The sequence below is a fragment of the Micropterus dolomieu genome, linkage group LG13 (assembly GCF_021292245.1).
Source record: "Micropterus dolomieu isolate WLL.071019.BEF.003 ecotype Adirondacks linkage group LG13, ASM2129224v1, whole genome shotgun sequence".
Lineage (NCBI taxonomy): Eukaryota > Metazoa > Chordata > Actinopteri > Centrarchiformes > Centrarchidae > Micropterus > Micropterus dolomieu.
This window is the reverse complement of record NC_060162.1, coordinates 13,514,517-13,541,255: the sequence shown is the minus strand read 5'-3', so window position 1 is coordinate 13,541,255 and position 26,739 is coordinate 13,514,517. Positions and strand designations below refer to the sequence as shown.

The 26,739-nt window shown below is 40.8% G+C and overlaps 2 protein-coding genes across 5 annotated transcripts; both read right to left on the bottom strand.

The window, feature by feature from the left end:
- Positions 1-793: 793 nt before the first annotated feature.
- sapcd2 (suppressor APC domain containing 2) lies at positions 794-15,289 on the bottom strand. 4 transcript variants are annotated; one of them, XM_046067189.1, is made up of 7 exons: positions 15,192-15,289; positions 14,227-15,003; positions 10,980-11,113; positions 6,285-6,431; positions 5,583-5,684; positions 2,542-2,661; positions 794-2,416 (listed from the first exon to the last, which is right to left on the bottom strand). In XM_046067189.1, the coding sequence occupies exons 2-7, from the start codon at positions 14,894-14,896 to the stop codon at positions 2,288-2,290; spliced, it is 1,302 nt and encodes a 433-aa protein (XP_045923145.1). In that variant the 5' UTR covers positions 14,897-15,003; positions 15,192-15,289; the 3' UTR covers positions 794-2,287. The 4 variants fall into 4 exon arrangements, with proteins under 4 accessions (XP_045923145.1, XP_045923142.1, XP_045923143.1 ...); XM_046067186.1 differs by having other exon boundaries at positions 14,227-15,076; positions 15,192-15,266; XM_046067187.1 differs by having other exon boundaries at positions 14,227-15,076; positions 15,181-15,243.
- A 4,235-nt stretch (positions 15,290-19,524) lies between these two features.
- tmem141 (transmembrane protein 141) lies at positions 19,525-21,512 on the bottom strand. Its single transcript, XM_046067035.1, has 5 exons — positions 21,340-21,512; positions 21,069-21,135; positions 20,475-20,558; positions 20,248-20,358; positions 19,525-20,093 (listed from the first exon to the last, which is right to left on the bottom strand). The coding sequence occupies exons 1-5, from the start codon at positions 21,391-21,393 to the stop codon at positions 20,032-20,034; spliced, it is 378 nt and encodes a 125-aa protein (XP_045922991.1). The 5' UTR covers positions 21,394-21,512; the 3' UTR covers positions 19,525-20,031.
- Between the last annotated feature and the right edge of the window lie 5,227 nt (positions 21,513-26,739).

Genomic DNA, 26,739 nt, shown 5'->3' with positions numbered 1-26,739 from the left:
TGTCCATCCCAGTATGCAGCGTATGGTCTGAGCACTGACAGGCTGACCCCCCACCCCTTCAACCTCTGCAGCAATGCTGTCAGCACTCATATATCTATTTCCCAAAGCCAACCTCTGGATATGACGTTGAGCACATGCACTCAACTTTGGTCGACCATGGCGAAGTCTGTTCTGAGTGGAACCTGTCCTGTTGAACCACTGTATGGTCTTGGCCACTGTGCTGCAGCTCATTTTCAGGGTCTTGGGTATCTTCTTATAGCCTAGGCCATCTTTATGTAGAGCAACCATTCTTTTTTTCAGATCCTCAGAGAGCTCTTTGCCTTGAGGTGCCATGTTGAATTTTCAGTATGAGGGAGAGCGATGACACCAAATTTAACACACCTGTTTCCCATTCACACCTGAGACCTTGTAACACTAAGGAGTCACATGACACCAGGGAGGAAAAATGTCCAAATTGGACCCAATTTGGACATTTTCACTTAGGGGTGTACTCACTTTTGTTGCCAGCGGTTTAGACATTAATACTGCGTGATGTGTTATTTTGAGGAGACAGCACATTTAAAGTTATACAAGCTGTACAACAGCACATTGTAGCAAAGTGTCATTTCTTAAGTGTTGTCACATGAAAAGATATATTAAAAGAAATATTTGCACTTGTGTGAGATACTATATTTGAGACATGCTTATGGACTGATTTGGTTTCATACTTTAATATAGGTATGTAGACTGCAGCATTGTAGTTCAGTTCAGTAAAGAGAAACACATTGCAACAAACCACAGAACAACAGTCAGCTTGGTTTGGTCGTGTTTATTATTTAACATTCCATCTGAAGTTCGAGTACTCTCGATAGAAAGTAGAAGGAAAAAGAGGGTCACTCACACATAATGTAATTTGAGCAGCAAGAAACATACAACCAAACAAGTGGGAAACAGACATCAACAATATGTTAAGTGCAGTCATCCCAGCGGTACCATACAGATCCATTATAAAACTACAATGGTTTTTTTTCTACCGCCACCCACTAACTAAATATTTCTTTTGTAAACTTGTGGATGGCTGAATGTTTTTACAGTTTTAGTCTAAAGCCAACCATTTCCAGGCTGATCCTGGTAAAGAGAGATATGTACGAGGACAAAGTGGGTTTTCACATCTGTGCTAATGTTTAATCTCAGAAATCTCTTCAGAAGATAAATATTTTTTGAGCTAGAAATATGACCCCATGCAAAGAATCCACTGTAAAGACATACAGAGGTTTGTAGCACTAAATAGCCAAAGTGATTTTCTTTTGTTTCCGACGTGACATCAGAAGATCTCTCAACCCTGGAGCTCAGGCTCTGACACATTCACCGTCTACCATGTTTATCCTCCTCATCTCTCTTCTACGTGCAAACTTCTCTCAACTGTCTCTGCCTCTACATCTCGATGGCTTGTAGGCTGTCCTCCCACCTCTTCTTTCAACCAAAAAAAAGTCTTAACATTAAACATGCTACTATAATATAAAAACTGCTCTTTTCAGTAATTCCTGTCTCTCAGTGTTTGAAATTAAACACTCTAAAACCCAGAAAGCCACCGTCAGGTAAACATGTTATTATTATTAATTTACATTAAAAGGAAGGAAATACTAAAAGACATGGGTGTACCTCATTAATATTTAGGAAAAAAGTATATTTAAACAAAACTGTAATTGATGGGTCACAGCAAGCAGAAGCAGCTGATGATGTGTTTTCATATTAAACTGTAAGAATATTGCATTTTATTCCAAAAGAAACCTTCCTCCCTTACTGTCCAATTCCTTTTTGAACCTCTAAGTTAAAATTTGTGTTTTCTTTGTCCCGTTGCCCGTGCATTCAAGCAGCAGAAGTAAAAAGCTGATGTTTTTTTGGGAGTGGGAGCGGAGATCTTGCAGATGCTGTAATCCTGCAGGGAGTGAAGGGATCATGAGACCTGACTGGTTTCCTGAAAGGGTTTCAGTCTTTTCAGCTCAAGTGATCATGCAGTGAAATGTAAAGGCCGTAACAGAGTCTTTGGACTCTTGGGTCAACTTATTCGGGTCAGGTATTCCTCGGAGTGTTCCCATCTGGGTAGTGCATGGATTTGGTTTGTGGTGGAGCGGTCACATGTTGCCGCGGTCAAGGGTGTTGGCGTGTCATGGCTGAAGGTGCGTCATTGCTACAAGTTTGGGTAAACAACAGTCAGTCTTATAAAAGTTTTGCTCCAGACCAGCGTCATGATCATTCCTAGTTGAAACATTGTGATGCTATGGTGGCGGGTGGAGTGTAATTGTTTTCAGATGAAGGTGGAATCCATTGTGCTGGTGTCTTGCACACTGCGGGCTCGAGCCTCAAAAAGCTGTTTTATCAGGGCCGACTTCTCCTGCTCCAGCTGGGCGACCCTCTCGCTCCTCTCTGTCACCTCCTTTATGAAAAGAAGAAGAATAAATGAAGTGAGTGACACCCATACTCCTAAAGTGCCTGAAAACAACAGCACTGATTGGTAACTGTTCTGCAAGTCTAATAAATTTTTAATATTCTGTGTTAAACCTGTGTGAGAAGTCGGTTCTGGTCCTTCAGTCTCTGGATGGCTTGCGTAGGAGCTGGACCTGGAGGCTGGGGGTTAACTGAGAGCACTGCGGTCTGTGCACCGCTGGAAGGAAATGACTGCTGGGAAACAAAGAGGAACCGGTGTTAAAAAGAAAAGTTCACCCCGGATATGACCAATAGAATTAAATTTAGATTTTTCCAGTGTCATTAATTTCATGTCTAACCCAGCTTCCCATAACTATGTCTATTTAAGGTAGACTCCAGAAGAAACCAGAACTGTAATCTGCAGGTTGTTGTTCATTCATGTTGGTTTCGTTCATAAACAGCTACTGTACAAGGACAACTGCACCGATACAGATGGATGTATTCTAAATATAAGGATTATGGCCTACGAGTAAGAAAAGACTTGCAGCCATTAACATAAGTGCTGAAAGGTTTGAGTTTATCATAAGAGGCAATATGCCAATTGAAACTGGGTCTCCTTGAGAAATAATTCCGCCTCTGGAGATGTCTCCTTTTCCTCAGTGGGACCCCGTCTGGGATCCAGCTCATTCAAAATACATCCATCTGTATCGGTGCAGTTGTCCTGAGCACAATAACTTTTCACGAATGAAACATTCTGCAGATTACTGTAGTACTTTCTTCTGGAGAGGCCTCTTCATCTAAGAATTAATTTCAGTTTACTTTCACTAATCAAGTATCAAGGTAGTTTATTTATCATTTACATTTACATTTGAGGAACAACATACAATCATCAACAGAGCATCAAATACAGCACGAGATCTACAAATGACAATACATATTAATAAAAGCAGCAATAAATTCTAGTAAGCGCTAATAGCACATATCGCATCAATGGGGTAAATACCTAGGGAAAGAAGTTAGAGTTAACAAAAAGGTGCAATCAATACAAGATAATTGTAGGGGATAGAAGAAGAACACAGGAAGTGCATGTTAGATGTTAGGAGTTAGAGGTGTTATAAGAGGAAGTGTTCTCAGAAGAGATGCGTTTTCAAGAGCTTGTTGAAGTTAGAGAGGGACGCCCCTGCTCTGATGGCGTGTGGTAGCTCATTCCACCATCGTGGTGTTACAGATGCGGCAGAGCCAGGCGGCGTTCATTGGAGCGTGGTGGGCGAGAAGGAACGTAAACTTGTATTATGGAGTTTAGGTAGATGGGTGCAGACCCAGTAGTCACTCTGTATGCAAGAATTAGTGACTTGAATCTGATTCTGGAGGCCACGGGTAGCCAGTGGATGTCACACAGCAATGGAGTGACATGAGTCCTTTTGGGCTGATCAAAAACCAGTCGCGCTGCTGCGTTCTGAACCATTTGTAAGGGTTTCACCACACAAGCTGGAAGACCCGCTAGGAGGGCACTGCAATAGTCGAGGCGAGATATAACCATGGCCTGACCAGAAGCTGAGTGGCATATTGAGTGAGGTAGGGCCTGATTTTTCTGATGTTGTATAGAGCAAAGCGGCACGACCGAGAGATAGCAGCAACGTGGTCTGAAAAGGACAGTTTTTAACCACCCTGCTTGGAGTGATGGTTGGATTATTGTATAATACAGTTTGCTATATCTGACTTATGTGCATTGCCCTTCTATAACACTTTTATATTACCAGTATTTATTTATGCCGCAGGAGACTGTACTGTATAAGGCATAGTCTGTTTAGTCTTATTTAATGTACAGTAACTTTGTTTTTATTTACTGTAAGAACGGTACTTTCTTGTCTGACACTTGTTTATGCTACTTTGTACACTTATCTATCTCTGCTCTTGTCTTTGCTGTTGCAAACCGCAATTTCCCCACTGTGGGACAAATAAAGGTTTTCTTATCTTATCTTCTTATATTTTAGAAGGCAGCAAAGGTATCAGCAGACAAATTTGTTGGTGGTTGAGGAGGATTTAGTAGCGCTTTAAAAGTGGAAAATAATTTCCTTGAGTCAGTGGCACTGCTAATTCTGTCATTATAGAACGCAGTTTTGGCAGCACTGATGCTTGTTGAGAAGGAGGACAGGAAGAGTTGGTAGCCCTTAAGGTCGGCAGGGTCTTTGGTTTTTTGCCATTTTCTTTCAGCAGCTCTGAGATCAGTACGGAGCCCACGGATGGTATCAGTTAGCCTCGGGTGGGGCTGGTTTGGGCGAGCAGGCTTGGTGGATAGAGGACACAGGCTATCCAGGCACGAGCTCAGTGTAGAGCAAAGAGACTGTGCAGCATCATTGACCTCGAAATGGACATTTGTAGTCCCTTCATGCTACACGAGAACGTAAACAGCAGCAACAAGATGGTGATGATTATATGGATTTCATCTTCACATAAAATGTCTCACATTTGGGAAACATCCATCCACTTTGACTGCGTTTGAGTACCAAGCATCATCGATGTAAACACAGAGTCTGCCTCCTCTCATCTCGCCGGAGTCTTGTGCTCTTTTAGCTTAGAACACAATGCGCCCGCCGAGTGCTTGATCCCGGATGATGGAGCAGGTCTCTGTAAAGATGGGGGCACAACAGACTGTGATTCAGAGTCCCATTTTGTCCAGACCGGACAAGCTGGGCCAGGGTCCTATCCGGCTCTCTTTCCCCTCCTCTGGGATGGTCATAGCACCCTCCTGTGGTGACTAGTCCGGTTTGTCTACATAGACAATACCCAGTTCAAAGTAAAATCTGATCCATTCTGGGGCATTGTGCTGGGAGCAGTTGAGCAGAAACAGACACGGCTATGGGTCAGAAGGAATAGAAGGATAAAAATGGAACGCAAAACATATAGCGTGGCTCCGTAAACTTGTCATTAGTTATGCAGGTATTTATTCCACTAGTTGTTTTGAAATATTTCTGTCTAGACCAAAGTGATGACACTGACACCCACTAGAGCCGTGCCGCTAGTATGACTGAAGATCACCACGTCTCATATAATTTCCCCTAATTAGCTAAAAGGACATTATGAAAAGGCCATTTAATAAAACTGGCAGTCAGGAGAATCACTTAACATTTAATACAATCACATGAATCAGTGAGCAATGGACAGACAACACTCACCATCCCCGTGCAGGAAATAAGGTCGTTAAGGCAGCGGTTGACTTCTTGCAGTTTGGGTATTAGGACATTAATGCGACTCTGATTTGCTTCTGTGAAGAAATCCTGAGAGGAGGGGACATAAAAGACAATTAGTGTGAAATTCAAGAAAGTGGTGAAAGGTCTGAAAATGTCATGACAAGGAGGTAAGATGACTTAACAAACAAAGGACAAGCTTTGGTAAAAGGAGATTGTCTTAAAATAGTAAATAAGGAACTATTTGCCATCACAAAAACATCAATCAAGGCATCAAGACATACAGTAAACTAACACTGGCTGGTACTTTTCTATGTCGGGTCTACCAAAGTTCCCCTTAACCTGCCTTAACTGGTTATCCAGTTAGCAGTTTACTACATTATCCAAAGTACCTTTCTCAGAATGACATGCTGAACTGAAGGCATTTTAAAACTCATGAACAATGGGAAGAGGAGGTCCAAACAACTCCTTCATTTTTCATTGATTCCATTTAAAATTATGTTTTGTTGTTTTATTGGGAAATATTAAAAATACTTAGTTCAACAGCTACACATCTGTTATCCAGTTAGCCATATCAATAAAAGAATGCAGTACCAAATATCAAACATCACCAAACAACGAATTACAACAGGTTGCATCTCCAACACTCTCTGTGCCTTTGAACAGTTTTAGACTAGTGTTTGAACCGACCGTGCAGTGGGAGCTCTGGCCGATCTGCCGCTGTCTCTCTGTGACATTGTGGATTTGGCCCTGGTACCAGTCGCGGGCCCGCTCCACCACTTCCAGGCCTGCCAGCAGGGAGTCCTTCTCCTGCTCCAGCTCTTTCATTTGCTTCAACTGTGTGAGTTGAGTTGAAAGTTACACAGGAAGGTGTGTTGTTGGAAGCAAAATGGTGGAAGAGGAAAGAGAAAAATGTGATTAAGAACAAAACAAAAACAAAACCGCCTGATTTCACTTTCTCTACAGGTCTTACATAGAGACCCAAACATTTCTTTTAATTTTTCTGCCTTCACTAAGAGAGATTTCTGTTTGCTGCCAAGATTAAATCTAATCATTGATTTTGGGCTGCCAGCAGCCTGCATGGTAGACAAACTCCCATCTTTTCACAAGGGCATCTGCAGCAAACTCTTTTGTGCTGGCGGAGACAATGGCGCCATAGCAATTGTGCCGGACTCGCTCCCATCCTGAACAATGTTTAGAGGAGCAATGAGTCCAGCGTCATGGCAACCTCGCAGCAACCTAAGAATGGGGTAAACGGTGGACCCACTTCAACTATGGCCACCCCAGTGTGTGTGTGTGTGTGTGTGAACCCCAGCAAGGCTGCATTGAGTTGTGCTGACCAGGCTGTCCATGCGCCATACTGCTACAGTCCAGGCCTCATTGCTGGCATTCAGCCACCTGGTGTGTCATCTTTCTAGCCACCCATTGCTCCAGCCCTCCATCCCCTGTGTAGCTCAGTACATTCCACTCATCAGTGCTATTGAAAACACAGTCCATACACAGGGACACATGTAGTGAAAGTAAACTAAAAGAGGACAGAGTTTAAGAGTCTAAAATCAATCAAACTCTGTTTAACATACTCTTTCCCAAAGAGCCTAAAGCAAAAGTACACACAGAGGAAGAGAGAAAGGGGAGTTTAGGCGAAGAGGAGGGGTCCGTGTCTAGAATGAAGCATAACCCAGTGTCAGGCTGCATGAATGTGCAGTAGTCCACAGGCAGGAGAACCCACTGTTCAAAACTAAAAAAGAAAGGGAGCGGAGAAAAGGAAATGCGAGCAGAGGGGGAGCAGAGAGGCAAAAAGGTTGTGGAAAAGTGTCTGCACATATGTTTGTATGCTGGCTGAATGAGCAGGCATGAATACACACAACATACAATAACATGACCCGTTGCACAAGCTGTTTAGCTAAAAACACAAAAGAGAGCATAACGGCCTTTCAAATTGCATCTACAAAGCACCATGAAACAGCCAAAGTCCAAAAGTCTCTGAAACAAGGATGGTTTAAGGCTGCAACTAACAACTATTTACACAGAATAATCTGTAGGCTTTTTTTAGTTTAGCAGTTGGTCATTTAATCAATTAAATATTTAGAAAATAGAAATAAATGCCTGCCTTGGCTTGTTTTGTCAACAGCCAACAGTATAAAGATATTTAAATAAATTACTTGAAACTTTGTCGATTAAGTTCTGGTAAACTGCTAAACGATTAATCGACTACTTGTCTCAGCACTAGTTGAAACCCCAAAGCTAGATAATACCACAGTCGGTTAGAGCAAACAAACAAGCCTCAAAGTCCCTAAAACTAGCACAAATAAATCGTTTTAACTATCCGGTACAGCATACACATTGAATTCCCAGCTGGTGAACTTGATCACAACTTTTCATCTCCTCTTTTTGTTTCAGCTGTCACAATTAAATATTAAGACAACCTGATGCACATCTTGAAATCCTGAAAAACCATCTCAAGGACAAACTTAAATTTCCAGTATCCTCTACAACCACCTCTCCCTTTCCTTCTCCCTCTTCTTGTCCTACTCACCCAAAGGAAAAAGTGCAGGGCCTTACTGCTGTAGAGGCTACTGCTGAGGGGGATGAAGACGGTAGTGTAGGCAGCCCACACAGCCGTCCAGGCTGGGCCGGGCCGGCCAAGCGAGTCCTCTACTTCTACCAGGCCCCTGGGCCCGACCCGGCTCACTACCATCAGGGCAGCAGCGGGCCAAGTCGGCCAGGGTGGGTGGGCCGCGGGGAAGGGGGAGGAGGGGAGGGGGGGAGGGAGAAGGAGGGGAGTCGGTCAGTCTGCCTCTCCAGACACAGAGGCCGAGGGGACAAGAGACGGAGACGGCGACACAAACAGAGAGAGAAAGAGGGAGAGGAGGCGAACTGGAGAGAGTGAGAAATGGTGAGGCAGGGGGAGAGACTGAGAGCGAAGGGAGGCAGGAGCTCCGAACTGGAGTGTGGGAGGGGCAGAATGGGGGGAAAGGCAGCGGGCATAGGGATGGGAGGGGAATGTGGGGACCAATAGAAAGTGAAATGGAGAAGAGCCTATAGTAGAAGTAGGAGTTTGTTTTTATTTTTTTCCTGGAATTTTCATGCATCAACTATTTACTTTTCACATAAATAAAATATTTTCTGACATATATTTTTAAATCATGTGTAAGACTTTCCATCCACTGGGGAATGTTCAAAAATATCATCTTCCTTGGTTACTTACTTACCTTACCTACTTTTGTTCAGTGGTTGTCCTATTTTGTGAGTTTTAAAACTGGTGCAAAGATGACAGATTTAAATTGCGTATTTTGTCTGACCAACAGTCCTGTAGCCAAAGATTTTCCATCACATAAGACCAATAAAATCAGTAAATCCTCACATTTGATAAGATGGAACCAGCCATTTTTGGGCATTTTTGCTTGAAAAATAATTAACTATTAATCGCTTATCAAAACTGTTTAATTTTCTGTCGGTTACCCACCCAAAACCCTTTAGCAATGGTGGCTATCAAATGTAAAAATCAAATGTAAACAAAAAGGAGTTGTGCATAAAAACCTTATAAAAATTAACACCACCGCTGCAAAGGTACAAAGAATTAAATGTGGACAATCACATATTTGTCATATCAAGCTGTACTAGTAAATTATTTATTATCAGATTATTCTAATGATTTATTTTGTCTTGCTGAAATCTGGCTTACATTCCTCGAGGCACTGGTTAAGGAGGTGGTAAATATGGAACATTTAAATAGTCTTTCCACAGAATCCCATTTTATCGGACCACTATTTAATAAGTCTCTATTACTGGACTACACACCATTAGGCAAAATTCATCACCTCCTGTCCTCAGCCGGTACAGATTTATCTCAGGGACCTTAGAAACAGCTGTAAAATGTGATGTATATTTAGACTGATTTTCTTCCATACTCACCAACTAACGTCATCTAAACCATCAACCTGCCTCTTAGACCCCATCCCAACTAGGCTTCTTAAAGATGTTTAACCTTAGTTAGTACTTCTTTACTTGATATGATAAATCTGCCTTTAATAATAGGCTATGTGCCACAGTCTTTTAAAGTAGCTGTAATTAATCTTCTTCTTAAAAAGCCCACTCTTGGGTATCCACACCACTCTTGGGTTTTTATCATAGACTGTATATAAGGTTTTTTATCCAACTATAGACCTTTCCTTTCTATCTAAAATCCTTAAGAAAGCAGTCACCAATCAATTGTGTGACTTTCTACATAATAGAAATAGTTTATTTCATGATTTCAGTCAGGATTTTGAGTGCATCATAGCATAGAGACAGCAGTGGTGAAACTTACAAATGACCTTTTAATTGCATCAGACAAAGGTTTCTGTACATGTCTTGTTAGATCTTTGTAACCATTGACCATCATATCCTATTACAGAAACATGAGCATTTAATTGGCATTAAAGGAACCACTCTAAGCTAGTTTAAGTTCTATTTATGAAATCAATCTCAGTTTGTACATGTTAACAATGAATCTTCTATGCACTCCAAAGTTCCACAAGGTTCTGTGCTTCAACCAATCCTATTCGAACAATTCAATTCAATTTTATTTATATAGCGCCAAATCACAACAACAGTTATCTCACAGTGCTTTTCATAAAAGAGCAGGTCTAGACCATACTCTGTGATGATATTTACAGAAGCCCAACAGTTCCCACCAAGAGCAAGCACTAGGCGACAGAGGCAAGGAAAAACTTCCTTTTAAGAGGCAGAAACCTCGAGCAGAACCATGGCTCAGGGTGGGCGGCCATCTGCCTCGACCGGTTGGGGTGAAGGGGGGAGAGAGAGAGAGAGAGAGAGACCACCATAAGGAATCTCCGACGTATCTTTGATCAGGATGTCCTCGATCTCCCGCATAAAACAAACTTAAAGGACTGCCTTTTTTCGCCTATGTAACATTGCAAAAATCAAGCACATCCTGTCTCAAAATGATGCAGAAAAACTAGTCCACGCATATGCACGAATAAGTCCCTTAAGAGTTGATCCAGAATGCTGCAGCACATGTACTGACAAGAACCAGGAAAACAGATCATATTCTGCCATAGCATCACTTATTTATGCTGCTATAAGCCTAGACTTCCAGGATACTTCCCATGATGCACTGAGCTTCTCTCTCCTCCCCACCATTACCATCTGTACGCATTCCTATCCCATTAATGCATGTTCCTAACTTGACTTCTTCCTTCTTTCGTAGTTTCCATGTGCTTCCTTTTCTCTCTCCTTCTGTCACTTTCTACAGGTATTTCTGCCTCCAGGGCTGTAGAGTTTGAATCTATGGTTGTGAGTCACCTGCTGCCCCAATGTTCCTGTGTGTGTGTGTGTGTGTGTGTGTGTGTATTGTGTGTGTGTGTGTGTGTGTGTACTAACCACTCCATAATCCACCCCGTTGGATATGGTATGCCGCCTCTGCTCTTCCCGACTCCGCCCATGTCGTCTGGAGCAGCCAGTAAATCCTGTTGCTGATTCGCTCTGAGATCTTGGTAACCCTGATTTCACCACACCTACACAAATGTGAAACAGAGACATTTAATCAATTTCAGTCCAACACTGTAGTCTGGAGTTTTACTGGTAGCAGTATAGGGGGAAAATACTCATTTTGCACAATCCTTTATGAAAAGATTTGAAAATAAATATTGCATTGTATTCGAATTCTTGTTAATTTTTCATACATCCATTCTAAATTAGTCCCTGATCTAACAAATGTGAGATTAAGTTTCACCGGCCAAACATCCACATCTGTAGACAGACAGTAATGAAGAAGACTAAGAATACTACAGGCAAAACACTAATTGAACCGATAATGCATTTGGGTTGCCAGTGTATACCACAGGAGGGAGCTGTACTCCCTCCCTTATTGTGCTTGGTTCCAACAATCCAGCATGACTTGTATTACATGGTGCACACTGAATTCAACACAGAGTGATAATACATGTAGCAGAAACATTCAGATATAAATTACATAGGACAAAAAAAACGTCATGGTCCTTTATTTGAGCACTTATATGTGAATACTTCACATAAGAAAATATGTATATGTAAATTTTAACACTATAGAGATAACATCTCAGATATCTCAACAACAAGGGGACAACCTCCTTATATCAATGCTCCTTTCAGAAACCTAAAGCAAGTTCTTAGAAAATACTGGGATTTCCAATACCGAGGTGAGATGGATGAACACAATACCAGTGTAATAGGCAAATTGTGGCATTTAGAAATTACAGTGGGTAGTAGCTCAAAAGAACTCAACTTTAACACAGTATTAAGTTATTCCAAAGACAACATTTAAAAAGATTTCTTCCTTCCACTCTCATTCAGTCTCTGCTCCTTTGTGTGATGAGTTTGTACGTTTTCTCAGTGTTCCTGTCACAGTTGTAAGACATGCAGATCTGATGAAGGGGAGGCTGCCTGCAAGCTCTCTGAATTGAGTGTGTAAACTTGGCATGTCAATGTGGTATTTTTCCGTGGTATTTCCCTCATCTCAACTGAGGTATTTATCAGATGTGTAGATTTAAGAGCACACCCCTACTGCTTTCCAAAAACCAAGAGAAAGTGAAAGAGAGATAGAGGCAGGACTTTGTGGCAATGTCCAGGGTGTTAGGGAGGATTTCACCACTGCCGTGATTCAGTGAGGCCTGGTGTGTCTGCTGTAATCTGGCCTAATCCAGCAGGGTTTGGCTGCGTGTGAGAGATTACAGCATGGACTCAGATGGTCTGTTTGTCTGTCTACATTATGTGGCCAAAAGTATGTGGACATAAGACTTCCACCCAAGTGTGATTTTTGGATACACACTTCTCATTCTAAAACTGTGGGCATTAATGTGCTGCTATAACCGCCCCCAGTCCTCTGAAAAGCTTTCCACAAGATTTTAGAAACTGGCTGCAGGAATTTGCTCTCATTCAGCTACAAGAGCAACTGATGTTGGGTGCTTCATCCCAAAGGTGTTGGATGAGGCAGAGGTGCAGGTCAGTCCAGTTCATACCAAACTCAGAAAACCATTTCTTCGCAGACCTTGCTTTGTGCACGAGGGCACTGGGGTTCTGTCATTGTATATTGTAGCATTATGATTTCCTTGCATTTGAATGAACAAAAAACTGACCAAAAGTACAGAAAAGTATGCGAACTTAGACTTTAGTCTATCTGTCCATCAATCTAAAAACACTGTACTAAGAGCAAGTAGTGTAAGCAGTAAAAACCCCGAGGGCTCAACAAAGAGAGTGTCACTCTTATAGCTCCAGACAGGCCTGTCAGAAAAGAGATCAGGCAAACTTAGACTGACTCTAGTTGATGTGTGTGTGTGTAGTGTGTGAGAGAAGGAGAGAGCATGTGAAAGTACTCTGATATGATTGTGAGAGGAAGAAAAACGAGAGTAGGAGAGCGAGAGCCTGTATGTATGAACGAGATAATGAGGGAATGGGATGGAAATTTCTCAGCAGCGACTCCTCTAACCTACACTCAGCACACTGTGGAATAACTGAACAAATCAAACGCATTCAACTGACCATCACCCATTCCCCACTCAACAGCGGCCATGGCAGGGAAGTCTTTGCTCCCTCCACGAGGCAACACCTCAAGATAGATACATTTCTGCAGGAATTTCTGACACAACCTCTGACCTGACCTGGGGTTAACAACGGCAATTATTCAACTAGTCACCCACTGCAGTAGAGGCCCTTAAACAGGGTCTGTTTAAGCTGTGACATAATACTGATACCTGAGAAGTGTGTTGTCAAAACCCACAAATGACTATTGTTGTTGACCCCCATTGAGATTCAAGCGAAGACTCCCTTTTAAATGAACCATTTTTACAAGTCTTTTGCAAGGCTCTCTCTGGATGACAAACACTGACCTGCAAGCACTGCAGGCATTGTGCACTTGTGTGTACTACATGGATCACTGCATCCAATTAAATGAGAATATGAGATCGAAGCTGGCAAGGCTGCAATGGACATATCAACTCAGTTATGCAGGCTTGCTCTTGGGAATTCAGTCTCAAGTGTATTTAGGGACGCAGCAGCACATTTTTTGGTGTCTAAATAAGATTTTGTCTTTGTTTTAGGTCAGCAGCAAATTGAATCTAAGACACAAACAAAAAGAGCCTTAAATAATAAATTCAAAACATGGGATGGGAGTATTGAAAAGACAGTAGCATCCTGCATGAACCTTTGATAGACAGCAATGCTGAAATTATCATACATAGATTAATATTTCCTAGAAACCAGAAAAACAAATTGAATATCTTTGCCTATCTGACTGCTTCAGCTTCATCTTCAGAAAATTGTGATAGGTATTTCGCATTATTCCCTGACATTTATGGGTTAAACAAAATAGAAAAAGAGACTTCTATCGCACTAATTGAATTTTTAATCAGTGAAATGTGTGGTAGAAGTGACAGCAGTATGAACTGTTGATTGGCAGATGAGATCAGAGTTATGTGCGGTTTGTATTTGTGCTAGTGTCAGTGTATGCTGCTGTTACATCTAGATTTTGTCAGACAGGGTTCTGACTTGTTGAAGACACGAGTCCTCCAAGTAGCTACTGAACTGTCCCCAAACGCCCTCACACACAGATGTAACGTTATTTATTCATTTACTTATATGACATGCCACAAACCTGGTCCTTGGAGCTGCGGTGACTCCAGAGCAAGCGACTCAATGGACCTGACGCGGCTCTGCTGGGGCTGCGTTGGTTTGGTGGCATGGGCCGGCTCGGCCCGGTAACAGCCGCCCCCCTGAGCGGCGGGATTCCGCTCTAAACTGCGCCCGGACCTCTCGAAGCCCGCGCTGTACGGCGCCGGTCCAGACACGGGGTACCCGGCACCCTCCTCCGGCCTGGCCCGGCTCTGTAGGGAGGACGCCCGGTGCGGCTGGGTGTTGGTCACGTTGCTTGGCCCCAGCGGACGGACCTTGTTCTCAACTCGTGTCCCAACACTGCATGTGGACAGCGGGGCGGGTTTGTGGGGCTGCTTTGGTACCTGCTGCGGGTGCACAGCAGCCTGGGCCTTAAAGTGGCTGCTGTTCTCCGGGTTGAGCATGGAGTACCGCAGCCCCGCAACGAACCGCTCAAAGGTGAGGCAGCCATGCGGTGGGGTGACCCTCCTGAGGCAGCTAAGAACTCCGCCGGGCAGATCCCGGGTGTCTGCGCCCTGCCAGCGGCTCTCGATCTCTGAGATGTGGACATATCCCCGTCCACAGTCATCCAAAATGTCAAACAGGGTCCTCAGGCTGTGCAGGAAGGCTTTGGGCAGGCCATCTGTTGAATAGTCCGTTTCTTTGGGCTGCATTTTGGCAGTTTTAAAGCTCTCCGTCTTGCCTTGAAAGACTTCTTTTCTTGGTCCAACTCTGCCGTAAACCGCCGACGTACCGTTCAGTTTGCAGCCCTGGTCGGTCGCTATCAACGCCATGAAGGTTCTGATTATCTCTCTGACTAATCAATCAAAAACATGCCAACACAAGTTGGCAAACTTTATATAAACACACAACAGAATTTACAGATTAATAAAAGGAACACACGCTTACTGAACAGAAAATGTATATACTTATTATGACTTTCAGCCTGAAATATTACCGATATTTTACCGTTTTGGGTGTCTACCTTCCCACCGAAACTCCGCTGCTCTGTGATCCATACTTTCCTTTTTCTGCCGAGGACCGCCCTTCAAACGGCTGTGCGCGAGCGCCCCGGGACCAGTCATTGGCCGCGGTGTGAATGAGCTCGGCGCTCATTGGTGCAGGCCTTAGGTATGCTCCAGTTTGAGTTGTGCTTTTGTTATTACTAATGCTGAGTCGTTATTCATAAAGCCTGGATATGAACACCCCCCTCCACATTACCAGAAAGCGCTGAGTAAACTATCACCTTTCAGTCATAAAGAATCCTTTTGTTTTACACATAGACTAGTTCCACATCATTAAATAACCTTTTCACTTTATCATTTATTTGCAATGTGAATGGAAAACGCCATTTTAATGAGTAAACATTCAGCCATTTCTGTTATTTAGCCTATATGTCTCAAAACTACAATTAATGTTCACTGAGGAATTTTACTCCTTGAATAATAGATTTAATTAAATGATTCAACTTTACCCATATACAGGAGTCTGGCAGATGTAACATAGTCTAATAGGCTATAATATAGGCCCTTAATAAAAAGCTATATTATTGGAAAGTGTATGAACCATGTTTCTAACAATATAATGCAATGTAAAAAAAAAACACCTCTCAGGAATTCTCTTGCAAACAAGAAGGTCCACAAATGTTAATAAAACTTGTTGTTTCATTAGATTATACAAGTGTTCATGGATCCACTGCTGCTATTTTTATAGAGGTGCAGTGCATTTAATGGAGAATTGTACATCATGTTCATTATTTTATATGCATCCTTGCTTTTGAGCCGATCTTTCATATTCTTTGACTAGAATTTAAAGTCATTTGGCTCAAATGGCTTATATTTCCCATTTTATGTATTTAACAGGGGGGGGGGGGTTACCAAATAAAGAACCACTGGTTTGTAACACATTAAAATTAAAGCATAAAATAGGCCAGTCATTTTTTATTTATTTGCACTTTACAGAATAGCCCTAACCCCTAAACAAGGATACTAGACAACAATGATAACAAATCCTATCTCAATAAAGTGTTAACTGCGTTTCTTCCTCCCTCAGTTGGCCTTTCCATCATTCATCAGTTTTGATATTATGTAATGTGATGTAGCCTACATCAAGGTTTTCGCTCAGTCGGGCTGGAAAGCTGCATTCTTGCACACAACTTAAATCCAACTTTCACAGAGTTGAAACACAAATCGCAACCATTTATTTCTGGCACTTCAGGGACACTTGTTTTGTTTCTCTGTCTATAGCGGTGAGTCAAGCAGAGAAACTCTCAGTCCTTGCACAGACCCATGTTTATCTCTGACCTGCCTAGACTTGAACTCCCATCCCGTCAAACATACTGTCACAAAGGACTGCCTGTAACCGCCTAATGCATGGAATTCAGTTATTTTTCCTGTCAGACCAGGTACTGAATACACATAAATTCCCTATTACGTTTATCAAATGCGCTGTGCATTTTTCTTAATGAGCATTTGAAAGAGAGGACACACAATCAATAAATCCCCTCACAACAAACACGTGTCAGTCAATAACACACCAGTTGTTCTTGTTAACAAAGTCATTTGTGGGAATTGATTATGTCTCTGGCTAGAGAGTTGGGCCAAATAGATCAGATGTTCAATGTTGTTTCATAATATTGATTTAGATCATGGTTTGCTTTTTCCACTTTGAGGCTGAGATAAAAATGCAGTAAATTGTGTTTGTTTGTTTGTTTGGGAGTGGTTTTGACTTGCATTTCAGGCTCGATTATTATATAACCACAGAAAGACCATGAGTGAAAAAAAGAGGAGAAAGAGACATTCAACACTGTCCAGTTGCAGCTCATCTCTCGACTCACACAGTCAGACAAGTGCATGCTCACTCCTGGTCTCCTCATCTCTCATTCTCATGTTATCACGCACATGCACTGCTGCACAGGGCAGCCAAACACTCACACACACACACACTCTGTAGGCTTTATAAACCATGCCACTGGTTGCCAAGCGTGCCAAAAGGCCAGTCCATACCGCTGTTTTTTTTAGTTATTGGACGTGTACTGATCCTCATCTCCACTGGCCAGTCAGTCGTCCAGTGTAACACACTTAGGTACACATGCAGTCTTTTCTCTCATTATCTCCTGTTTGCTCTCTGTTTCTCTAGTCTTTTCCTTCAGCAGCATCAGTGTGCATGTGACAAAGGATTTGAGGGCTTATTCAATTCATGAAGCCTTTTTTTTAGACGGAGAGAGACACAGAAAGAGGATTCCAAACCTGCAAATCTTGGAGGTGTTAAATCAGATTTGAATTACAGTGGGAGGACGAGAGCGACGGGATGCAAGAGTGGGGGTGGATTCAGACTGCACAAAGATGTTGAAGGAAAAAGGAACATTAAAACGAAGCCAAGATCTTCCCTTATTCAGATTTCCTTTACTATGGGGATCACCAATCCAGACATTTTGTCTTTTACAACCACTGTTAATTGTGGTAATCACTGCAGAATTTGTGGACTTTTCTTTGGCTTGTGACTCAAAGGCCTGGACTTTGGCCGTTTCATTCACTCGAGGTGTTAAAGCATGCTTGAAAGACTTGATTGTTTCAATGGCCTGCACTGCATGGTGCAGAATTTATGTTGCTAACACCTTATTGTACAAACTAGTTCAGCTATGCAAATGAAGTGGAGTCAGAGTGTGTTTTAAGGAAAGCAGAATGTAATCACAATCACATTTTTCTTTAGTGGACATGTTTACCAAGACAAAAAGACTGAGCCTAAATGTCATGAGAGGATGTTCGCACATTTGAAAATGAAAGATCTCATTTACATGCATTTAGAGACATGTTCAGCACTACTGCCAGCAGTTGCAGATTTGAATCAACTTATCCTCTACTCAATATTCAACTATTTAAATGTATACAGCTGATACCATCTATCTTTATAAAGTGGGAGAGTGCTGCACCTGGATAAGCTCATAGTGTGTTGTGTCTTCTAACAGATATAAGGTGGCAGGATTAAATTCAAAATGGTAGTACCTTTGAATCTGGGTACTTGCCAAAGCAGGATTAGCTCTATTCCCATTTGTGCCACATATAAAGCTGGGTATTGTGTGTGTGTTATTTTCTTATTTTCAACACTCATATATGCAATTCCAATGAAGCACCTTGCCATCTTGCAGCATTGCTGCTATACAGAACAGTAGTAGGCATTGTATTTATAAAAATTTAGTTTTTTAGTTTAGCAGCAATGAGTTTATTTATTTAGGTTTTCACCGTTACTTATCTACCTCAAAGTGGCCTTATGTTGCTTGTATTTGTGATTTGGCTGCTATAAAAGTGCAATATGCCCTAGATATTAATTAATTACTCCACCTGTCTATCAATCTTTTTTTAATTTTGTTGATTAATTTCCTAATTAATTTCAAAACCAATAAAGGTGTCTTAGGCATCCAGTATAGCATGGGACAAGTCATGTACAGTTTGTCCTACTGTTTCCTGTCCTGAAGATACGACAATAATTTTGACACATCTTTGTAACTTTGGCGTATTTCTTTGATATTTTTACTTCGCATTTATGATGATTCTGGGCTAGAGGTGCTGGGCAAGAGGTCCACTCTGACAGCTGCACAGTACCTGGTACAATGTAATATTTTCACCTCTCAGTTTAGTTAAAAACATGATCATATGGGTGTCTTTGTGTCCATGGGGAAGACAGATGAATGTTATGTTTTTGTACTCTGAATACAATAAAAAAATATACAACAAACAGTGGGATTGTGAATGTTGTTACACATTAATAAAGTAAACCTTTCAAAATCCTTCGCAGGATGGAGGTCGATCTAAAATTTCCCACTGAGTTAAAATGACAGAAACATGCCACTTTTACTCACTTATTCTCTCCTCCTCTCAGTTCTTATTTTTGTAAAAATGCAGCAACAATTTCTTTATTAAAAAAAATACAAAGCCTGAATTTGCAATACCTTCAAGATTTCCTCTTACATCTTTTAATCCTCCTAACCTATTGCTTGTGCTGTCATTCTAAATTAGCACCTAACCTCATGGAGTGGATGTTTTTGCACGAATGCCAAATTGATATAAATCCGAACAGGATTAATATATACCTCATCCTGAGGTATTGCAGGGTTCATAACAGCATCACTGAACAGAAAAAGGACGACTGAACATGCAGTGGCTTAAAGCAACAGCAGTAAATGATTTTATGTGCATTGCACTGCAGCCCTGAGCATTTAATTAAATAGCTAATAATGTTTATATATTTAAAACGATGAATGATTCCACAATGATTTGCTCCACGTAATTCAAGACACGGATAATTAAAATGATCAATGTTTAATTTAGATCATACACTTGCAAACAGAAACTAGTCATATACTAGTTTGGTTGAGGCACCAGTAACACACAGCTCTGTTGTCCCGCAGGATGTATTGTGACAACTAGTGGCTGGTTCTGGCAGTGCAGCGTTAATTCCTGTTGCATGTCAAACAAACGCATCCAAATAATAATACCGGATCACAGGCTTAACAGGGGATTCTTCTGAAAAACCCAAACTAATTCCTGAACTCTGATTCAGGAAACTCGTCTGTTTATCCACACAGTAAAGCAGTTATGAAATTCAAAAGCTCCACAAACTCTGCAACAGAAAAATTGACACTTCATTCATGTAGAAGGTGAAATAAAAACAAGGTTATGTACAGTACGTACTACCTCACACTCTCTATATAGTTAATAAACAGCTTATCTGAATATCACTCAACCATAGTACATTCTCTGAAAAGGTGCAGTTATATACAGTAGATGCAAAAATGTGTTTAAAACTATGTTCATTCCATCACATCGCCATATTTTGTCTTCTCAGGTCCTTTTGATTCCTCTGGTTTAGACACTGAAAGACAAACAGACACAGGCAAACATACAGCATAAAACTGTCAGAACAGAGCTGATCGAAAAAGACAGCCACTACCACAAAACACTCCCTATCATTTTAGTCTGAGCCATGAGGGATGGCGAGCAGGTCTGCAGCCACACGCTGCACTCACCCTGCGGTGGCGATCTGTCCGGGACTTTGCCTGTTTCTAGCAACAACCAAAGGTCTGAGCATTTCTGCGTTTCCCAGCGAGTCACTACATAACTTCCCACTGACGACGCCACTGAGAGAGGAGAGAGAGGAAGAGATGTAAGCTGAGAGGAAGTACGGTTCGCTAGAGAGCAAATATTTGTTGATGTCTTGTGTGTTACTATTTAAAGCCCACATTTTATTTCTCACCTATTGAAATGAGTAGGTTCCACTGAAGAGGATAAGGAAGCTTCCTCTGAAGAACCTTCTGAATAGCAAATAAACCAGCAGCACCTGTAGAAGCAACACAAGACATCTCAATGGCACGTCTAACAGACATGATGAACATTCAAACTTCGTATACAAGTGGATTATGACAGCAATGACAGTGTCCACCAACGATAACAGTCAGGATGGTTAAAACAGTAGGACAAATATTTATTTAATGGCCTTCTTCCAATGTCAATATACTGTATACTGTGTCAAACCAAGCTGTCATTTTCAGCTGCCAGGTTTATTTATACCAAAAACATACAAGATATTGCTCCCTCTTGTGGTATACATAGTACAAAGTAATGTTTTGTCTAGTTTCACTGGTCCTCATGTAAGTGTTTGGTATAGACATGTAACAATTTGACTCAGTTAAATTTAATGATAGATAAATTTGTTTGTTCAGGGACCGAAAAGCGAAAGAATCTCATATAATGTTTTGCATAGTGATGATAATCGAATAAAACACGAAAATACACAGTATTGTCTAGTGTTTTTTTAACTGTGTTGTAAATAACACATTAGTCTACTTACCAAGTACAAAGCTCCCAGTCCCCTTCATGAAGGCATGAGACTGACAGGCAGCATAACTTCCTAAACCCTGAAAGTGAGGAAACCACAGCAGCTTTCACCATACAGTTGACCCTCTTAAAACATTTCTATGCTATTTCCCGTATATTACACAGGTTTTAATCATAGACTGTATATAAAAAGGTTTTAATATATGCAGCAGCTAGTTCATTTTGACCTCCAGAGATCAACAGACTGCAATGATTTTTCTTTTAAAGGTAAAAACAAAAATCACCGGGTGTTTTTCTGCCAGCGCATCGTCCACTTTGGTAAGACCGATATTGACCATTTCGTTGGCTTTTGTGAAGGTAGAGGTTCAAGTCTTAGGTAAAAAATAACACTAGCTCCCGGCTCATGCTGAGGGTGTATATATAACCGTAGACAAAAAAAGTACATAACCCATGTTTTAAAACTTCCGTGCTACAAACGAACCAAGAAATACCGAAAATGAGAGTGAGCAGTTTGTGTAAAACACTAGCGACGCCAGATGGAGGGGAGGTGGTACTGCAGAGGAAGACAGCTTGTGCTGGTCACAAAAATCCTGATTATTATAAATTAAAAAGGCATCTCACAAAAAACAAACAAATCAGTGACAACTACAATTAAATTAGATCAACGAGAAAATAAATAATTAAGAAACCGTATAACAAACAAAAATAATACTGTTAATAATTATATTATATAACTACTGTTATTGTCAGAATAATTAATTAAAATACTGTTATTCCAGCATACAACATTCTACTTAAGTAAAGGTAGCATCTAAATATACTTAAAACATCAAAAGTTAAAAAAAAAGAAAAAGAAAAGTGGGGCTCATTTTAATGACTTTACACTGCTGTGGATTTTAATAGTTTTTTCTTAACCTATAATAAAACAATTTGTTTATTATATTTTTATACTATTAATCTAAAACTGCAAGCTTACTACTAACAAATATTATAAGTATTTAAATATAAATATAAATATTTTTCAAATAAATGTAGTATAGTGAAAAGTAGGCTACAACATTTCCCTCTGAAATGTAGTGCAGTAGTAATATAAAGTAGCAGAAAATACCTGAAAATTGGAATTAAGTATTATACCTCACTGTACTTTCCACCACTGCTTACAGGCTACAAATGATAGCCACTTGGAGAGAGAAAGTCATAATATCTAAAATGTAAGTCATGTGGCTCCTCAATGTAACGTATGTTGTTAAAATTCAGCACACAATGTAAATGTTACATTTTTTGGGAAAAACGGTACAGATACTGACATTAACACAAACTGAAATGTCTAGACTTCTTGTTAGAGCCGTTGTGTTTTATCTGACAATAATTGTGATCTGTCTGACCACAGACTGGGAACCACTAGCATTGACTATAAAATATAAATTTATTCAGAGGGACAGAAATTAAGTGCGGCACGGTGGTGCAGTAGTTAGCAAGAAGGTTGTGGGTGTGGAGTTTGCATTTTCTCCCCGTTTCTGCGTGGGTTCTCTCCGGGTGTGAGTGGTTGTTTGTCTATGTGTGGCCCTGCGATGGACTGGCGACCTGTCCAGGGTGTACCCTGCCTTTCGCCCGATGTCAGCTGGGATTGGCTCCAGCCCTCCGCGACCCTGTACGCAGGATAAGCGGTTGACGATGGATGGATGGATGGATGGACAGAAATTATATGTTCAGAGATTCAGATTAACAAAAGTTATGACTTCTTCTTCTTCCAAACATGGAAAACAAAATGTCAGTCACTAAAACTACCTATTATTGTCATTATTGATCATTTCCACACATCACACTTTGAATCTGGTGCTTCTAATATTGTATTGCTCGTCTTTAGCCACTAAGCAAGGATATCTATTTTGTGTTACTGTGCAAATTAATATAAACTGTTAACCTACAGGAGCATTAAGTCTAAAGTTTAAGATGGTGCTTAAATAAAGCCATCACAGTAACCCATCTTTGTGTCTGTTACATGCTATGTGTGACCTCAGGCCTGCCACAACAGCCCAGCCTTCTGACCCTCTGTGACCCCGTCTGATGAACTTTGACACCACAGTGACCTCAATGAGCGGGAAGAAGGAGAGGCAGATGGAGAGAAATCACCTACTGCTGAGACACAAGTAACAACACAGAGGCTTAAGTTACGGGACAGCTACAGCAGAGCAGCTGGGCATACAAAGCAGAAAGAAGAAGGAATAGACTGGAGACACAAGTGATAAAGCCACAGAGTTTAGCTTAGTATGTTTGAAAACAAGGACTACATCAACATGGTCTAAAACAGCTCTGAGAAAGTCTGATACTTTATTTTTAATTCATTATTATAACTTATTAACATTGCGTAGAAATAACAAATTAACAAGAAAAACTAGTTTTTAGTATTAATGGTGGTTATCTATCAGCAGCAAGGTGTGAGAAATTATAAGGTTCCTCACAGGCCTCTGGACTTTATCAAGATTTCCATTAGGTACCATGATGGGGATTTGGTTGGAGCACTAAAGTACCAATCCACAATCTGGATGTTAAATTAGTTTTAACAGCAGTGAATATCAGCATTTACATCTTTAAGAACAATGTGCAGTTCACCATCAAATCAGTGAGTGGGGCTGGGTTGGGTGGAGGAAATGTTTTAGTGTAAGCAGGAGATCAAATATCAGGACTCCAGCATCGTATAAATTACCCCTTCGGCTGCATCTTCCAGTCCAAACCTCATCTATGCAAAGATACAACCATTAAAGGATGTAAAACCACTTTACACAAAAATGGGAGGACATAACTAGGGTTACAACTAAAGATTTTTTTTTAAATCTATTGATAATTTCTTTCAAAATATATAGTTTGACAAAACACCAGAAAATTATGAAATCAAGATATTTAAGTTAGTTATATAAAACAGAGAATGTTCAGATTTGAGAAGCTTGAACCAGCAAATGTTTTACTTGATAATCATTTTATTAATCTCTAATGAAAATTGTTGTTGATTTATTCTCTATCGATGCTTAATGATTTACTCTTCTTTTCAGAGGCAGACTTAACATTTATGGGCAATTTTCTGAATCCTTGGGTGGATCTTTAAAATATTTGTAACATACCCATGAGAAGTCCAGCACCGGTGGGATATACAGTAAAAAAATAACTGTAACCACCCCAATTCAGCATTTATAGCTATATAAACATTCAATAAATGACTTATACTACACTCAAATGGAATTGTAAGCAAATATCAGTTGTAAATTTGCTTGTTAACAAATATAAATCCTCTTGTGGGCACCAGAACGTGGAGGCTGCTGTATAAACAAAATAAATAACAGTAAACACAGTTGTAATAGTATGTAATGGGTCTTTATAGAAGTTATAATTGTTCACACTGTACAATAATGAACACTTAAAATGTCCTTACAGCTGCTTAAAACTACAATATGTGTTTTATACCATGTTTTAAAGGTTTATAAAAACTAAATAGGGGTGGTTAAAGTAAAGTGTTATCAAATAAATGTGCACTGGCTAGTGCAGTCCTGCTGCTTTTCTAGCTCCGCAGAACGCTCTTCAGTTTTATTTACCTATTCACACACACAAAAGCATCCTTGAATTTAAATCAACAGTTTCTAAGAACACTGCACTCCCACATTTACCAGTATTAGTCACACTTTGAACAACTCCAAGCCGACTCCAACCAATGAGGTTCATTTTATTTATTATCATTTAACATTGGAAAAGCAACCGTCAGTTAGCGCCAACTGTACTTCCATTCACATATTGTAGCTCTTTATTTCTAGGTGATTAATGTTTATATTCTTACAAAACAAAATGATTTCAGACACAATCTGTACACTCCAAAATCACACCCCTCCCTTCAACCCATCTATGACAAATACGCTAATCGGAGCCAAATTTTAGTGCAGTGTTGATAACCTGTTGAGACACACACACACACACACACACACACACACACACACTAAACAATCAACAAGTCGCATGTACGTCTGTGAAATACATGCTTACCAGGTGTCTGGACTCCTCGGCGAAAACACAAGAGGACACATAAGCGGGTGTGCATTGTAGGTAATACAAGGCAGGCAATTTAGGATAAAAGTTGACACAGAACAATTTCACTTGGACTGCCATGTCTTAGAAAACAATAGCAGGTCATTGGTTCAGTTCATAAAACCACTCTCAATAATAGAATTTTACCAAAGGTGTGTAAAGGGGGGAATTCAAGTTTTACACTCCCAGTCTCTCACATGGAAGATTTTAGTACAATGATGGTGTGCAGTGTTTTCATGGAAAATCTGGAAGGGCAACACCGAGGAGGACTCATTCATTCAGGACCAGGAAGGGGGGGGGGGGCAACCAAGTAGGGGTTGAAATGTTCAGTCCCACTCCCTGCCCACAAAGATGAGACATCAAGGTCCCATATTGTCCACTTTTATATAACCTTTGCCTTCAAATATCACCAGGACAAAAACAGGTTTCATAATCAAATGTTTTAAATAAATATAGCTCCGTTGATAGAATTTCTTCAAAAAACAAAAAAAAAACAACAAACAAACAAAAAACACCAAAAAAAAACCAAACAGAGCAAACTCTCACACAAGAAACTGAGCACCCCCCCCCCCCCCCCCCCCCACACACACACACACACACATATCATAACCCTGCAGATGTAAAAAGTACAGTTGAAAAGACAGGTGTCTGTTAAAAACCAGCAAACTAAGAGTGACTGGAGGGTTTAAACCAGTTGACACAGGAGTGGCAACTACAGGTCATAGCAGACTTTGGTAGAGATCGCCCCCCCCCCCCCCATTTTGTTTCCTTGTGATCAGAAAAGTTTGACAGATACTTTGTGTCTTAAGAACATGAAATTATTTTGTGAGCACAAAAAAGCGGTTTCATATTCTGTGATCAATGTGACAAGCTTTGTTTCTGTGGGATCGTGAAAAAAAGGCTTGTCAAAGTACCAACACCACCACTTTATGAATAGTAACAGGAGAATTTTGAAAATGCCGTTTAAAAAAAAAAGTTATATACCTAGTTACTTCAGGTGATTAAAATGTTGTACCAGGTCTTAAACAACTAAACAAGTCAGATGACTATGACAAAAATAAAAAGTCATGGGTTGAGAAAACTTAACTTAATTTGGCAGCTACTTTATTATAGAACAGTGAAATTATTTTTAACCCACCAATTTATTATTAAATATGAAATTTAAAAACGGTGCAATATGGCCCCTTTAAGAAGAGAAAGGACATACATTAACCCTATCCATAACCCACATTGACCATGTCAATGTCCTTCAGTACATATTGGCAGTACACGCACGCACGCACACACGCTCCCACTCAATACTGGTAGTGTGATTCAATCAGTGAAATCTATCGGGTGGGGGGGGTGTGCAACAGACAGGGTGGTGGCTAAGGTGTCGATGCCAATGAAGACAGCAGCCATGTGCACCACAGAGGTCAGAAAGGGAGCGATACAGTGAAAAGGTCCATGTCCCATTGTACCAGCTGAACGACAGGTACTGCAGCTCCTGGGTCCCCCGTCTGCACAGATGTCACCACACCCCTGTGGCTGGGTGGAGGAACAAAAGTGGATGACAACACAACTGTCTGTACTGTGGTCCAAAAGAAGCTTGTCCAGTTCATCAACAAGACAAC

What these genes read in the sequence shown, in the direction of transcription:
- sapcd2 (XM_046067186.1), bottom strand. Translation starts at nt 15,016, where the DNA reads ATGGCGTTGATAGCGACCGACCAGGGCTGCAAACTGAACGGTACGTCG. An exon ending in ACGGGGTGGATTATGGAGTG is followed by an intron (nt 6,432 to 10,979) that starts GTTAGTACACAC and finishes CAACTCACACAG; the next exon opens with TTGAAGCAAATGAAAGAGCT. An exon ending in GCCAGAGCTCCCACTGCACG is followed by an intron (nt 5,685 to 6,284) that starts GTCGGTTCAAAC and finishes CCCTCCTCTCAG; the next exon opens with GATTTCTTCACAGAAGCAAA.
- tmem141 (XM_046067035.1), bottom strand. Translation starts at nt 21,393, where the DNA reads ATGGTCAATATCGGTCTTACCAAAGTGGACGATGCGCTGGCAGAAAAA. An exon ending in GACTGGGAGCTTTGTACTTG is followed by an intron (nt 20,559 to 21,068) that starts GTAAGTAGACTA and finishes TTGCTTCTACAG; the next exon opens with GTGCTGCTGGTTTATTTGCT. An exon ending in GAACCTACTCATTTCAATAG is followed by an intron (nt 20,359 to 20,474) that starts GTGAGAAATAAA and finishes CTCCTCTCTCAG; the next exon opens with TGGCGTCGTCAGTGGGAAGT.